The sequence below is a fragment of the Emys orbicularis genome, chromosome 10, assembly GCF_028017835.1.
Source record: "Emys orbicularis isolate rEmyOrb1 chromosome 10, rEmyOrb1.hap1, whole genome shotgun sequence".
Taxonomy (NCBI): domain Eukaryota; kingdom Metazoa; phylum Chordata; order Testudines; family Emydidae; genus Emys; species Emys orbicularis.
In genome coordinates this window covers 75867773-75881078 of record NC_088692.1, presented here as the reverse complement: position 1 = coordinate 75881078, position 13306 = coordinate 75867773, and the positions used below count along the sequence as shown (strand labels likewise).

General features: G+C 47.2%; 1 protein-coding gene across 1 annotated transcript in view; it reads left to right on the top strand.

Annotated features, from left to right (window-relative positions):
• ABHD2 (abhydrolase domain containing 2, acylglycerol lipase) overlaps positions 1–1015 on the top strand; it is a 65932-nt gene extending 64917 nt beyond the window's left edge. Inside the window, exon 11 of the mRNA XM_065412328.1 lies at positions 819–1015. Coding sequence (XP_065268400.1) covers positions 819–1015 — 197 coding nt within the window. The remainder of the gene's footprint in view (positions 1–818) is intronic.
• The last annotated feature ends 12291 nt before the right edge of the window (positions 1016–13306 follow it).

Below are 13306 nucleotides of genomic sequence, written 5' to 3'. Positions count from 1 at the left end.
AGTGTAGTATAGTGAAAGTGAGTGATTGTCATGCTTTGTGGCTGTGCGATCTTCCTCCACCTGTTGCTGGGGTCCCCATGAGACTGGGAGTGAGAGATCCCAAGAGATCTATCTGCTGTTCCTTGGCCATGAAGAAGGCAAATGACCCTTCAGAGCCTTGGAATGAAAAAGAAAGAGCTGGTTCACTCTCACTGCTGAACAGAGCACATGCCCCATAGGAGAACAGCAGGGCTTCTTGTTCCAGCACCAAAAGCTATAAGGAGAAAACCTAGTCATAAGTGGTGCCCTGAATGAATTATGCCATAAAGCAGCGGCCAGCTAAAGTGCAGCCAGAGTTCTGCAGTGTGGCCTGTAGCCCTTTTCATATGGAATTGTGCAGCCCGTGGAGCCTTTAGGTACCAGCCTGCACCATGCCTGAGTCCAAATGGAGCACTGCGGGCTGGGACTGCTGGGCGTTATGGGCTGCACATCAGTCCTGGCCTGCAGTGCTTTATCTCCGCTGAAGCGGTTTGCTGGTATTGAGAGCACTGCAGGCTGGGACTTGTCTCCATGAGCTTCCCAGCTATATGAACTGGGAGGGCTTCTGTAATACGTTCCATTCATTCAAATCCCTTGTGGCCCTTGTCAACAAAAAGCTTGCATTCCTCTGCTGTGAAGCAAGAGTGCGTGCTTGCAAAGCCTTTGCTACCCAGATGGAGCACAGACACACCCTAGCACATCACGGTGGGTACCATTGTTTGGGACGCTGCAGAGCTCTGCTGTTTAGCTTCTGCAGTTGGCTTCTGAAATCTCATGCTCTTTCTCTTTTAACCTTGCAGAAAAACGGGAGAACGTCATGTTTGTGCTACCACTACATGGAGGTCACCTGGGCTTTTTTGAGGGGGCTGTACTCTTTCCTGAACCCCTCACTTGGATGGATAAGCTTGTGGTGCAGTACACCAATGCCATCTGCCAGTGGGAGAGGAATAAGTCTCAGTGCTCAGATACAGAGCAAGCAGCGTCTGGCCAGGAGTAACTGCCCCAAAGACTCTCTCCAATTTGCTTCACTATATTTCCCTCTTCTGGAACTCTGAATTCCCTCACCTGCTGTTTCAGGTTTCCATCCTCTTTGTGACATCCTGGGGCTGGGGGTTGGCCACAATGTTTCCTTCTGAAATGGAGCTACAACAGAGGGCAATAACTGGTTTTGAGCATATTTTTGTCTCCTTATGGGTTTGCAGTGCACTGCTGCATTTGAAGAACTGGCTTGCTGCTTTGAGTTGCTGGTTAGGGCTTGCTGCAGGATTCTCATACTAATGTGATGGCCTACTTAGAAAGTAGAAGTCCCAGTGCTGCTGACCATCAGGTTATTCTTCCACTGGCCAAGACTCTTCACGGAGTTGCAGAACTTGTTTAGCTGTGGATGAGTTGTACTGGGAGTTCAGTTCCCCCTGTCTGGTCATATCTCTCCTAACACTGGGAGAACCCTGTATCAATCCATAGAAACCAGCAGTTCAGTCTGTAAGCCACTGGGATGTGGCTTGCAGAAAGAGTGAAACCCTGGAGTGACAAGTAGAGTTTCAGCCATGCACCATCTGACAAGGGCCTCTTGCTTTTTCTGGCAGTGCCCGTACCAGGATTCAGCTGGGTTAGAAAACACTGAGCAACTTGTCAGAGCGTCAGCTGTCTCAAGGGGGGTGGTGCATTCTGCTGCTCCTGCGTTTCTTTTCCGCCGGGCCTCTGTGTATAGATGAGTTTCACGTTGGTCATTCTGTTGGATTTCCTGCTATGTTAACGCTCTCACATCAAGACAAAACAGCCTTCTTGTGATACTTGCCTTTTTTTAATGTAAAGAGTTTTATTTTGTCACTGTATTTTTGTGTTTTAACCCAGGCCTTTTTGAAACGGGTTCTGGTAAATGCATTGGAACCACTGATTATCAGTCTATGGGGTATATCCAATTTGTGTGAGAGTATTTCACAGAGAATGAATACACCCTTTCTTAAGGAGTGTCTGGGGGGATGGGGATGGACGGACATGTCAATATCGATTCTTGCTTCTTCTCTCCCCTTCTTGTATGTGCCAGGGTAGAATTTTCCAAAATCTCTCCCCTGAACTTTCAAAGCAATGAACGGTTGTGTTTTTCAGCCACATGACTTGCCTAGGAGTTGACGGGAACTGGATGTCTCTACCCCTGCGTAGCTTAAATGTTTATCTCTGTATGACTAACTGCCTCCACAGTTATTAGGATCTGGTAAGGCTGTCTATGTCCAGCTGGGCATTAGAGCCGTTTTGGCTCGTTAAGTCTTTTCCCCACCCAGGATATCCAAGATCAGCTTCAGTTAATGCACAAGGTGAAGTGTGGCAATTTGAAAGTCACTTGCATACCTCCCTCATCTAGGGGCTGATACTGTACTGTTGCCCAGAGGGCTCTTTTAAGATAAACACCCTAGAAGAAAAGCTCCCCCATGACAATCAAGGACCTTAATATAAAAATAGAAACAGTCTGTCGAGACAGTGGAACTTTGTGGTCAAACTTTGCTTTACTTTCAGTTCCTTCAATATCATCATCTCATTACTCTGTCCTTGTAACTCCTTTCATCATCCATTTACTTCATCTCTGTTCCTGTCACACTTCCCACACCAATTAGCACTTTATTGCTTTAGCCCTGGTTTTGCATTCTAGGCACTTTAGTTGAAGCTTAAGGGTAAAACACCCTGTTGAATCTCAGTCCTGTAACACTAGTGGAATAAGCTTCCTGGACCACATGATCTCTGAACTTCAGTAGATTGGAGAGATTTTTGTTTAATAAAGCAATAATTAACTACTGTAGCAAAGGTGCATTATCATATCAGGAAACAAACTCCTTCGGTTTGCCTTAGGCCAGTTGCCTTGGCCTGTTTTAACAAACTGTGGTAACCTGTGCAGTGTCTTGTTTAGAGAGAGAATTCAGATTCTGCTGTTGTAGAAGTAGAAGAAATGACCAAGCAAAGCCATGGCAAGATTTGGCCATGCTTGTGGCTGGCTTAAAGGACGTTTCAGCGCATCAGTTAGCAAGGGCATCCTTGGTTGGCGTTTGTGTCTGTCTTTGTGCTCATCCTCTTGTCCATATCTCATCCACAGATCACCAGAATAATCATACAGGGCATTCCGACTTTGGCTCTGTTCTCGCTGAAGTAGTCGTTGGTATAAATAATTCACAGGACATAACTTAGAAAATCTCCCACTCTTTTAGAAGTTGAATGTAAGCCGCTCTTATTGCTACACATTGGCATAGATACATGATATAAATGTGTGGGGATGTGGCTCTTTATCTACAGTGGGTTTGAACTTCAGAAGTGCTTAAACTCTATAGCCAGCTCTGCAATTGCTGTTCGGAAGTCAACGGCTATCCAAGAGACCAGACTGCCCTTCCCACAGTAAGGAGTTCCCTCTACAGATCACTATGTGCATTCATTCCTCCAAACCCAGCTTAGCTGCAAGTAGGAGGAGTCGTCACTCCCAGGGGAACAGAAGTTGTCCTTAGCACCCATCAAACTGTTAAGGCTTCAACGAGCAGGCAAAACCCAGGTGACATGTTGATGTATTTGAAGCAAGAAATGTTTTTGCTGTTTCCCAAATAGTTGCTTTTTAAACAAAAAGAACCTCAATTGTTTTCTCTAATAAAATAATTATGAACTCTACCCCTTTCCAGTGTAGCTGAGCCCTGGGTTTTCAGCCGTGCTAAACTAAGCCCAGTTTTGTAACTTTTCCAACTGTTCTGTAAATGAGTTGCGTGGCCCTTGTTTGCAGGGTGTCAGTTCTCTAAAAGTAAGTGCTGAAGGCTTCCTTCCCCGGTGGTGGCTTGTAACCATTTTCTAACAGAAATCAAAGGGATGGTTGCTTTGGAGAGGCTTGTTTTGGGTGTTCAATGTCTTTGGCAGCTCTTTAGCTGCTGAGCTCAGGGATTTCATTACCGTACACCTAAGTGTTGTAGAACCTGCCTGAAGGGAAGCTCTGTCTCCTTGGATTCAGTGAGGGAGGCTTCGACTTGGAAAGGCTTTTAGTAAAGTGATGGCATTTTGGTCTCCTGTTTCCTAGGGCGTGAGGAAGAATGGTGTTGTCTTCATCTCTTCAAACACAGGGATATCGTCTAGTGTAACTAGCTGATCGTATTGGGGCAGGTGACCGGTCAGTCAGTGACTTCTGTTCTTGCTGAGTACTAAACATAACTCCTCCCCCAATGAGAAGAGCACCTGGGGGAATTCCCAAACTGGTGGGAGTTGCTGCTTGTCCAGTCAAACTGGGCAGACAGGCAGAGATTCTGCTGTTGGAGAAACCCAAAGGAAGCAGATTTCACTGGGAAAATTCCAGTTCTTTCTTTCACCGTTGTTGGCAGCTGAACTCTGCCACCCCCTCTTCCTTTGTGAGCTCATCCTACCTGCAGTGATTCCAAAAGAGGGACACCACGTTTCTGTAGAAAGTAAAGCCCCTCCCAGGGTTAGACTGGATGGTACTGTGGAAGATCTCAAAGACTTAAGGAAACTGTTCATGATCAGCATCCATTCCTCTTCAGAGATAGCACCAGGCAAGAACTTTTCCCTGTACTGCTGCCTATAGAGATTTCCATAGCACTTACTTTCCCACTGCTTCTCTATCTGCCCATATGCAGTCTGAGACTTCAGGAGCACTTAGCACCCCAGACATTCTGGAGCAGTCACTTGGGGGGTGGGGAGGAGGTAGACCTAAGTCTTGGCATTCTTGCCACAAGAGTTCTTGCACTTTCAGGTGAGCTGTCTATATTTTCTAAAGTACTTGAAGTAATTGTGCTTGTGTCTGGAGTATGATCAATGCTAGGAGGTGTGGAAGTTAGCTAGTCTAGTTTTGGGAGAAAGGGAAGGAGTCGTTTAAGGCTTTTACCATGGGCTTTAAGGGTCTCCTTTGAGTTTTGAGACTTAAGTTCACCCCAACAAGATTTTTGTAGCTAGAAATGTTAAATTAAAAACTCCCTCACCAGTGTGACTTGCTGTGGCTTTGAATGCATGGGTCAGGGACCAGTGGTGTAAAATTTTAAGAGCTTCCCAGTCTGACTGGAAGCCATATCTTGCAGATCATTTCTTCTGCCTTCCTTCTAGCTAAAAATCTGCTGCACTACATAATTCTGTATTAAGACTTCTGGAGAGGGGACTTCTGTATTGAACCCTATAGCTGGAGGAGACCGTACACACTGCCATAAGAGGGTCTGCCATTGTACATCGATCCTAATTTGCTGTCCCCCATGCTCTATGCTAGCAGTGGTAGTGTGATATGGGCATATGCGTGCCAGGGACCATATTGAGATCATCCTCATAATAGCATATGACCTAGGTCAGGTTTGAGCTCTTACCTTTAGAGGTGAAAGTCATGTGTTCATTCCAGGCCTATAGAGACTTTTTCTCTTCCACAACAAGCGCCTTCCAAAACAACCACACTAGCCATAGCAAGCATCCAAAGTGTAAGCCTCTGAAATAGCCTGATAATGCAAATGGAACAGTGCAGCTCTTCTCTTTAGATCTGCTGTGAGAGATGGGAGCTAACAAGTGGATTTTCTGTATTGATGGTTTCAGATTGAGGAATGGAGGTAGAATGGAATAAAATTCACTAGGGCTCACTTAACTAGCACTTAGTACCATAAATTTATGCACCCCGTCATTGGATATCATCGGCACTTAGAAACAAACCACCAGAAAGGGTCTCTCCTAGTCAGGTTGCAACCAATTATCTCTGAACGCTTAGACTGGTCCAGTCTTTCTTCCACTGCTACCAGGGTGTCTGCAGAGATTTGAACTTTGCAGGTGAGCAGCTGGGACCTGCTCTGAGACTAGAGCATGATTAACTTGTTTTCTTTACATCAGACCTCCCAGAATCTTTACTAGCCAGTTTCTAACATTCTCCTTTTGAAGCATTTGACAGGGTTTCCAGATGAGTCTGAACCTGTTGCAGTTGCACTGTGAAGGCACCTGAAACTCTCTGCAGTCTCCTCCTCAGCACTTCTTGACACTGATTCTTGTTTATCGAGAAGCATTTGTTTTGGATTGTGAGCATTAAATTAAACCATAGAATACTGATGTCTCTCAGAACTTGACTTTAGACAGCTACTTTTTCTTCATCCACCCTAGTTCTGTCAAGCTTCGTAGAGGACAACCCTTCAGACACCTAGTGCCTTGCCCTTCATTCCTTCCCACTTCCTTCTCAACATAGCTGCAGTTCTGCTGCTTGTCACTCTCTGTTCTCATGCAGAAAGCAAACACCTGACTTTCCTTCTTTGGAGTCAAAGCTAAAAGCAGCCTGGCTATGGGGGAAATGTCGCTGAACGACAGGTGTGTACTGAGCTAGGAAAGGACCTTGGGTTTGGGCAGCCTAAAACTAGCTATAGTGTACGTTTTAAGGCTTAAATTATAACTAAATAAGCAGTAGGTTATTTTACAACTGACTTCTCCTGCCTATAGAAGTTGGGGCTGACTCACAGCTATTGACTAAAACATAAACATGTTTCCTTTCTAAAATCCAGAAGATCCCACGTTCTAATGAGCTAGCTCCCTCAGTCCACTAGCTTGTTGGCCCTGTAGTGTACAGCAGGAGATGGGCTGTCTCCTTATCCGATACATCAGGAGTGGCATTTGGGGGGGTTATTGCCAAATGTTGTGACACTGATCACTGGGGAGCAATGCAAGGAACCTCCTGGAAATGTTATGCCTATCTTGGGTTTATTGGTGGTGGTAAAACTCCTTTACAAGAAGCTTAGAAAGGGACAGCTGTATGGACAGCTGTGACACTAGCCAATCAGAAGGCTGTATGTGTGCATTTCTTCTGTCTTGAGTCAGACACCATGTGTCCTTCCATTGGCAGTTCTGTGTGTTTGGGTGGCGTGCAGTAGCCATAGTGACTCAGAATAGCAATGTTTACTGCAGGGGGTCCAAATTCTAGGCAGAAAGCAAATTGCTCTTGGTATGAGTACTCTGTTTTTTAACAGGCTATTCAGAACAGAGGTTAGGGTACACCAAACAGCCTACGAAGGGGTGCCTTGTAGTGATGCTGGGATCCAGGCCCCCTCTTCTGCAAGACATGCTCCCGCTGCTGTGTCCACTCTGTCTCCATCTGGACTTGTTTTCTTCTTACTCTGCTGCTTTTGGCTGAGGGGGCTGAGGCGTGGTGGCACCAGAGCTGAGATCAAATTATCTGTTAATCATCTGGGTTGGGTTGGAACTGTTGTGTTATCAAGAACTGTACTGTAGTTCATTCGAACACTTGTATCCTTTTTAAAATTTGTTTGCTGGTTAAATCCAAGGGCACAATCGCTGTATTAAAGGGCAGCATTTACCGCACTGGGGCTGTAAGAGGAGACAACCTTTTCCAAACAGATCTAATGGCTCCTTCAAGAAGAGTCCCGCTCTGCTTCCTCTGAGCGTAGGCTTGTTTTCCCTTCTCACTGCTAACTTCAAGCAGCCTGGTTAGTTCTAACCCTCTTGGGGAGCATCCAGGTCTCTGAGTCCCATAGTTGGCTGTATAAGTAGGGGCATATACAGCTGTTGCTTTTATGTGACTGGCAAGCTTTTGCAGTGGTTGTCTTGTCATGCAGAGAACATAGCTACAATCAGAGGAGGCAGCACATCATATCAGAGTGATCAGTAGAAACATGTTTTACCAGAGTGCTAAAACTGGTGGCAGCTGCCAACTGGGAGTCCTAAGAAATATGGCTGATGGGCCAGATTTAGTTCAAAAATGACTATTCGGTCCAAGTGACGTTCTCCCAAAACAGCTGTTCAGCGATTTGTCTCTAGCCCCAGATGTTGGTACACTACAAACCTGTGTTTCTCTTCATTAAGAAAGCACAATTTTTCAAGAAAAGCCCTATCCCTTTCGCCCGGGTGTCCCCAAGCAGAAGGGGGTATTCCCTTCAGGAAGCCAGATCTGTACCCGTGCACTCTGATTTCTGCCAATGCAGCTGCCTTAGTGGAGTGGGTTGAGTGTAACTTTCTTGATGTCTTTGAACTCTTGCTGTTCAACCGAAATTTAAAAAAAAAAAAAAAAAAAAAAATGATGGGAAATTCTGCTTCTGATCGGATTCTCTGGAATCATCACTTCCACATTCCTGATCCTTTTAACTTTAAATGCTGCCCGGAAAAGGTTGCGTTTGTATACTGAGACCTGCCCCCAGCTGCCAGGTTCTGAGTCAGATTCTCGGGAGCTGCCAGCTCCTGGGGAGAAGATTTGCAACTAGCAATGCAATTTTTCTATATCTGCTGACGTTTACCTTTTAAAAAGTTATACAATGTGTCCTTGATTATTTTTTCTTGTGTGTTAATTTTTTTTGTTCTTTATTCTGTGTGATGTTAATTAAGGTCATTGCAAAACAATGTAATTTTGTTATCTTTGATTCAATTGAATTTCTTTACTTAAAAAATAAAATAAAGGACTCTCTGAGTTCAGGTCTTTGTGTGGTAGCTGTGTATGTAAAAGTTGCTCTTTATTAATGGGTTCATCTCCCCTGAATTGGTTTTCCTTTGTGTTGGGAGACCCAGCAGCAATAACATCCGCCCATGAAATGGTGTAAAGTTAAGGGCTTTTCTGAAAGGGGTTGCATCTTGCTCAAGATGATATCCATAGCCTAAGGGCTCTTTGGAAATCCACCATTAAATAATGAGATGTGGAGAGTGGAGCCAAGTGCTTTGGAGTAGGGCAGAATCCTGTGTCTCCTTAATGTGAATGTTAAAATCTGTGAGCTGGAACACTTCAGACAGTCTTCAAGATAAGTATCAGATCCACAGATGCCTCGATTCTGTTCTAAAATATTACTTTCCTTCCTCTCCCCGCACCTCTCAGAAGGTGTCTGGTGTTCAAGGAAATTCTAAATTTCCTTACAAAACTCTGAATTCCAGACTGATCCGTGCTCTAGGGTACCACCCTTCTTACCTTGCCATACGGAAATGACTATATTGGAGCAGACCAGCAGTCTGCCTAATCAGATATCCGGTTTCTAACAGCAGCCAGTGGTAGAATTCCAACAATGGCTGGTTTCATTAGTAGCTGGGGGGGGGGGGGCAGTTTGTTCCTACACGTTCCTGTTGGTTTGTTGGCTTATGCCCTCATTCAAGCCTCTGATCATTTTTGCTGCCCATCTCCGTACCTTTTTTTCCTGCTGAATTTTGAGATGAGGTGACCAGAACAAATTACAGAATTGCAGAGGGAGATAATGATAAGCACTGCCACTGCTTTGGGGGAAGTACCTTGTCCTGGGAAGTTGTCATGTGGGATTTCATTAGCAACTGATGCATGAAGTGAGTAGTGCATTTGGGAACTCTGACAATGGGGAAGGTGGTATCTATCACACCATGTTCCTCTCAAACTGCAAAGCTAGTCCAGAGCAAAGGGCTTGGCTCAGGTCTGAAGAAGCTGCAGTACAGAGAAAGCTCCTGCTGCGAGGTGGCAGTGCTCTGACATCCTGCCACATGAAAGGGATTGCAGGCAGACAAAATCAGGTAGGTCAATAGTCCTGCCTACTGAAAGGCCCTGGGCCGCTGTCTCTCTACAGCCAAGCAGCCCTGCTGAGGGTTAGAACCTCTCATTCAAAAGTCGCTACTTGCACCCTCATCCCTATCAGTCTGTTGGAGTGCACCCTGATTCTGCTCCTTATGCTGTGTAGTCCCCTTCTTCTTCCCCTAGTGTGTCAGATGCTCCTTAGAAGAGCACTGCTACCCAGCTTAGATCTGCCTCCACTGGGGCAGCTGAGGTACAGATGTGGCACCAGCCCACCTGCCCTCTCATTCTGCTTGAAATTATTCCAGGCAGTAGATAAGGCCATTGGTACCTCGCCCACCCACAGAGAAGCTATCTGCCTAATATCAAAGATTCCAGTTTCTCACACGTGACTGACTCCTGGATTAGGCTGTGCCCACCTTGGAGTCAGGGCAAGTGCCCTCCACATTGTCTGGCAACTGAACACTGGCCCAGGTACCCTCGTCCCAATCCGTCTTCTGGAGCTTGGCGTTGGCAGTACTTTAGCACACTCTTCTGGCTATATGGTCCTGCTTCTCCTTTGCCAGTCTGCAAACTCAGCCACTGGGCATTCCCAGTGGTCCCTGCCTCTGATACAGTACAATGCCCCTCTCTCACTGCACAGTCTCTTCCCACTGGCCACTGCCATGACTTGCATAACCTGGCCTAAGCTGCCTTCAGCCACTTGATATCCTCCCTCCTGCCCTTGGGCATGTTGCCCTTGTCCCACCTACCAGGGACATACATGCACTACTCATCTGTCCTGTGCAACCTGACCAGCCCACACCTACATCTATCCAGGACATAGCACTGGAGTGGGGGCTTGGAGGGCAGTATAGACTAGTGCAGGGGTAGGCAACCTATGGCACGTGTGCCGAAGGCAGCACGCAAGCTGATTTTCAGTGGCACTCACACTGCCCGGATCCTGGCCACCAGTCCGGGGGGCTCTGCATTTTAATTTAATTTTAAATGAAGCTTCTTAAACATTTTAAAAACCTTATTTACTTTACATACAACAATAATTTAGTTATCTATTATAGACTTCTAGAAAGAGACCTTCTAAAAACGTTAACATGTATTACTGGCACGCGAAACCTTACATGAGAGTGAATAAATGAAGACTCGGCACACCACTTCTGAAAGGTTGCCGACCCCTGGACTAGTGTCTCCTTGGAAAGCTTAGAATTCATAGGGCCTGGCTTTCCAGAAGTACTCTCAGCTCCCTCTGCACCATGAAAAGCTATGCCTAAAACATTAAATAATCCTGTGTTAATCCCCACATGCTCCATAAGGGGAAATTCTGTGTGCTCTATCAGCCAAAGCTGTCCTGTCTGGAAGGAACAACACATCTTAAGCTGTGGCTGGGAGTGTTCTGCTGCTGGATGCTGCAGTCTTGCCCTGGTAGTATACCATGTATCTGTTCTCCTTGGTGTGTCAAGTTCTGGTTAATTTATGTATCTTGCTGGGTCATCTTTTGCCCAGTTTATTCTGTATCCCCTTTCCGTGTTCTCCTGCCTGCTCCTCCCCCCCCCCCCCCCCTCGGAGGATGGCTGGGAGTTTCTTTGTGGAGAGAAGACGGTTTGAGTGCAGGTTTGGAAAGAGTAGGCAGGAGTGGTGAATGAGTCCCTACATGGCTGCTGCCTTCTACGCCATCCAAAAATGTGAATGTTGGCACATCAACCCCTTTCCTTCAGCTTGGAACCACGCTAGCTCCTCTCAGACCAGACGGCGGGGCTGCTGGCTCTTAAATCAGCCTGTCTGAAAGTGGCGAAGAGAGAGCGAGAAGGCAGAGGTGTCTTAACTTGTTAGGAGCTGGAAATAAATCCAGTCTCCTAATCGCTACTGTAGCCTGAATGTTTGGGAAACGACACCTCTGAAGAGTTAACCACCTGTTGGCTGAGCCTAGTGCATAGCTAAGCACTGCCAAAACCAGCCAGAGCCCCCTTCATTTGTTGGCACAAAATGCCTTCCTGTATTTCCTTCACTCAGACCAAGGTGGCTAGTTGATCCTGTTTCATTTCCCCTGCAATAGGCTCCTGGCTGTGCAGCAGGTCTCCAAAGTGTCTTGCGTGGCATGTAAGTGACAGGTGGGGTGGGGAAGTGCCCTCATTGCCTGCCTCTTGACTAGGCTTTAGATGCCCCCTTGTACAATGAATTGTATTGGGCCAGAAGAGGGGTGTTGTGACCTCTATCGAGTGAGAACCTCTCAACTCTCCAACAAAATTGCTCTCGCTGACAGTGTCTGCTACAGCTCAAATTCTTTCCTGCTTTGGGCAGAGCTCCTCTGAGAGCAATGCACTGACCAGTCTGATTCCAGTGCCAGTTCTTTCTCTGCCGAGGCACTGGCTTAATCCCAGCCCCCATCGGATTGTTTCCCTTTGCTGCGCTGAGGTTTACGAGGTAATCTAGTCATTCAGCTGAAAGGAGACGTGAACAGCCTTAGTCAACTTCCCAAATGCCTGCATGGCGAGAGGCCTTGAAATGGGGGCGGCATCCTAGCTAAGTGCCAAAGGACCTGCTACCTTCAGGCTGTTGAATCCTCTGCCGATGGGCATGTTATGAGCTCTGTACCTGCTTTGTGGGGAAGCCCCTCCCCGCCCCCTGCAAGGGGCCCATGTTGCAGTATCACTGGCTTGGACTAGCTTGTGTTCTGCCACAGGTTGCTGACTGTATGACCATGTGGCACAATATCCTTGAGATTGCTGCAGATACTAATCCCCACAATGAACTGGTTGATGCAAATTGAAAGGGGAGTAGTGGCTTCTCACCTGCCTGCTCCTGGCCGCCCCAGTAGAGTTTTGGGCTGTACTAAACCCTAGCAGGAGTGATCCTGTAGTGCAAACTGGGTCTCGGTAAAATAACACAGAACCAAGTCATTGACCATTGCCCCATCACCCCGATCCTGGGGCAGGCCTGGAGCTTGCATGCACTGATGTGCAGGGAGAACGGGTGCTGTTGCTGGGGAAGGCTGAAGTAGCCCCAGCCCTCGCTATTCAGACAGGCCCCATCCTCCCTGCAGCTTCAGAGCAGACATCCTGTTTGGTTTGAGTCTGAGCCAGTGCCCTGATGAATGCACCCCTTGTCGGCATCCTCCATCTCCAACCATTTCAGATGGGCCCCTGCTATTTTGCTTTGCAAATTAAGGGTACTGGTGTGTAGCTGGAGAGCTGAGAATGGGGGGAGAGGGGGGGAAGGAGAGAGGGATGGGGCTACAGCCGCAGCTTAACTCGTCGAGGGTGACTATGAAGTCTTGGGACAGAGGGAAATTAGCTTTTCTCCAAGCCACGAGTCTCTCTGGGCTCCTCTTGTGCCTGTTGCCTGGAGGCCAATGCAGTCAAAGGGCCCCTGATTAAGACTCGTAGTAGTCTGCTGTCCTCCCGGAGTGAGCTCATTTAATGTGATCCGGTCTGGGCTGCTTTCCTTTATAAAACAAGCCTAACAGCATCCCTTCCTTTGGCTCGACCTACCCTGGGCTGAGGGCGGAAGAGACAGCACCACCCCCCTTCTTACCCCCTCCAAATAGTTGCTTCCCTCCTTCGATCAGGGAATAAGCCAGCACCTGCGGGGAGGGGGTCGCCCCTCAGTTGCTCTTTACCCAGCCTCAGCCACTTCCTGACTTGCACAGATCATTGCTCTTTTCGTGCTAGTGAAAGGGGCTGGGCGTTCCCCGCATAGGCAGCAGCCAGGAGGGAGCCTGACCCTTGGAGAAGGGAGAATAGGGAGCTCGGGTTCCAGGGCACATTCCAGCCTTGGCCCCTCCAGGGAGAAGGGCTGTCAGCATCACTGGTGGGGGGGGGCTAACATCAAGGATCT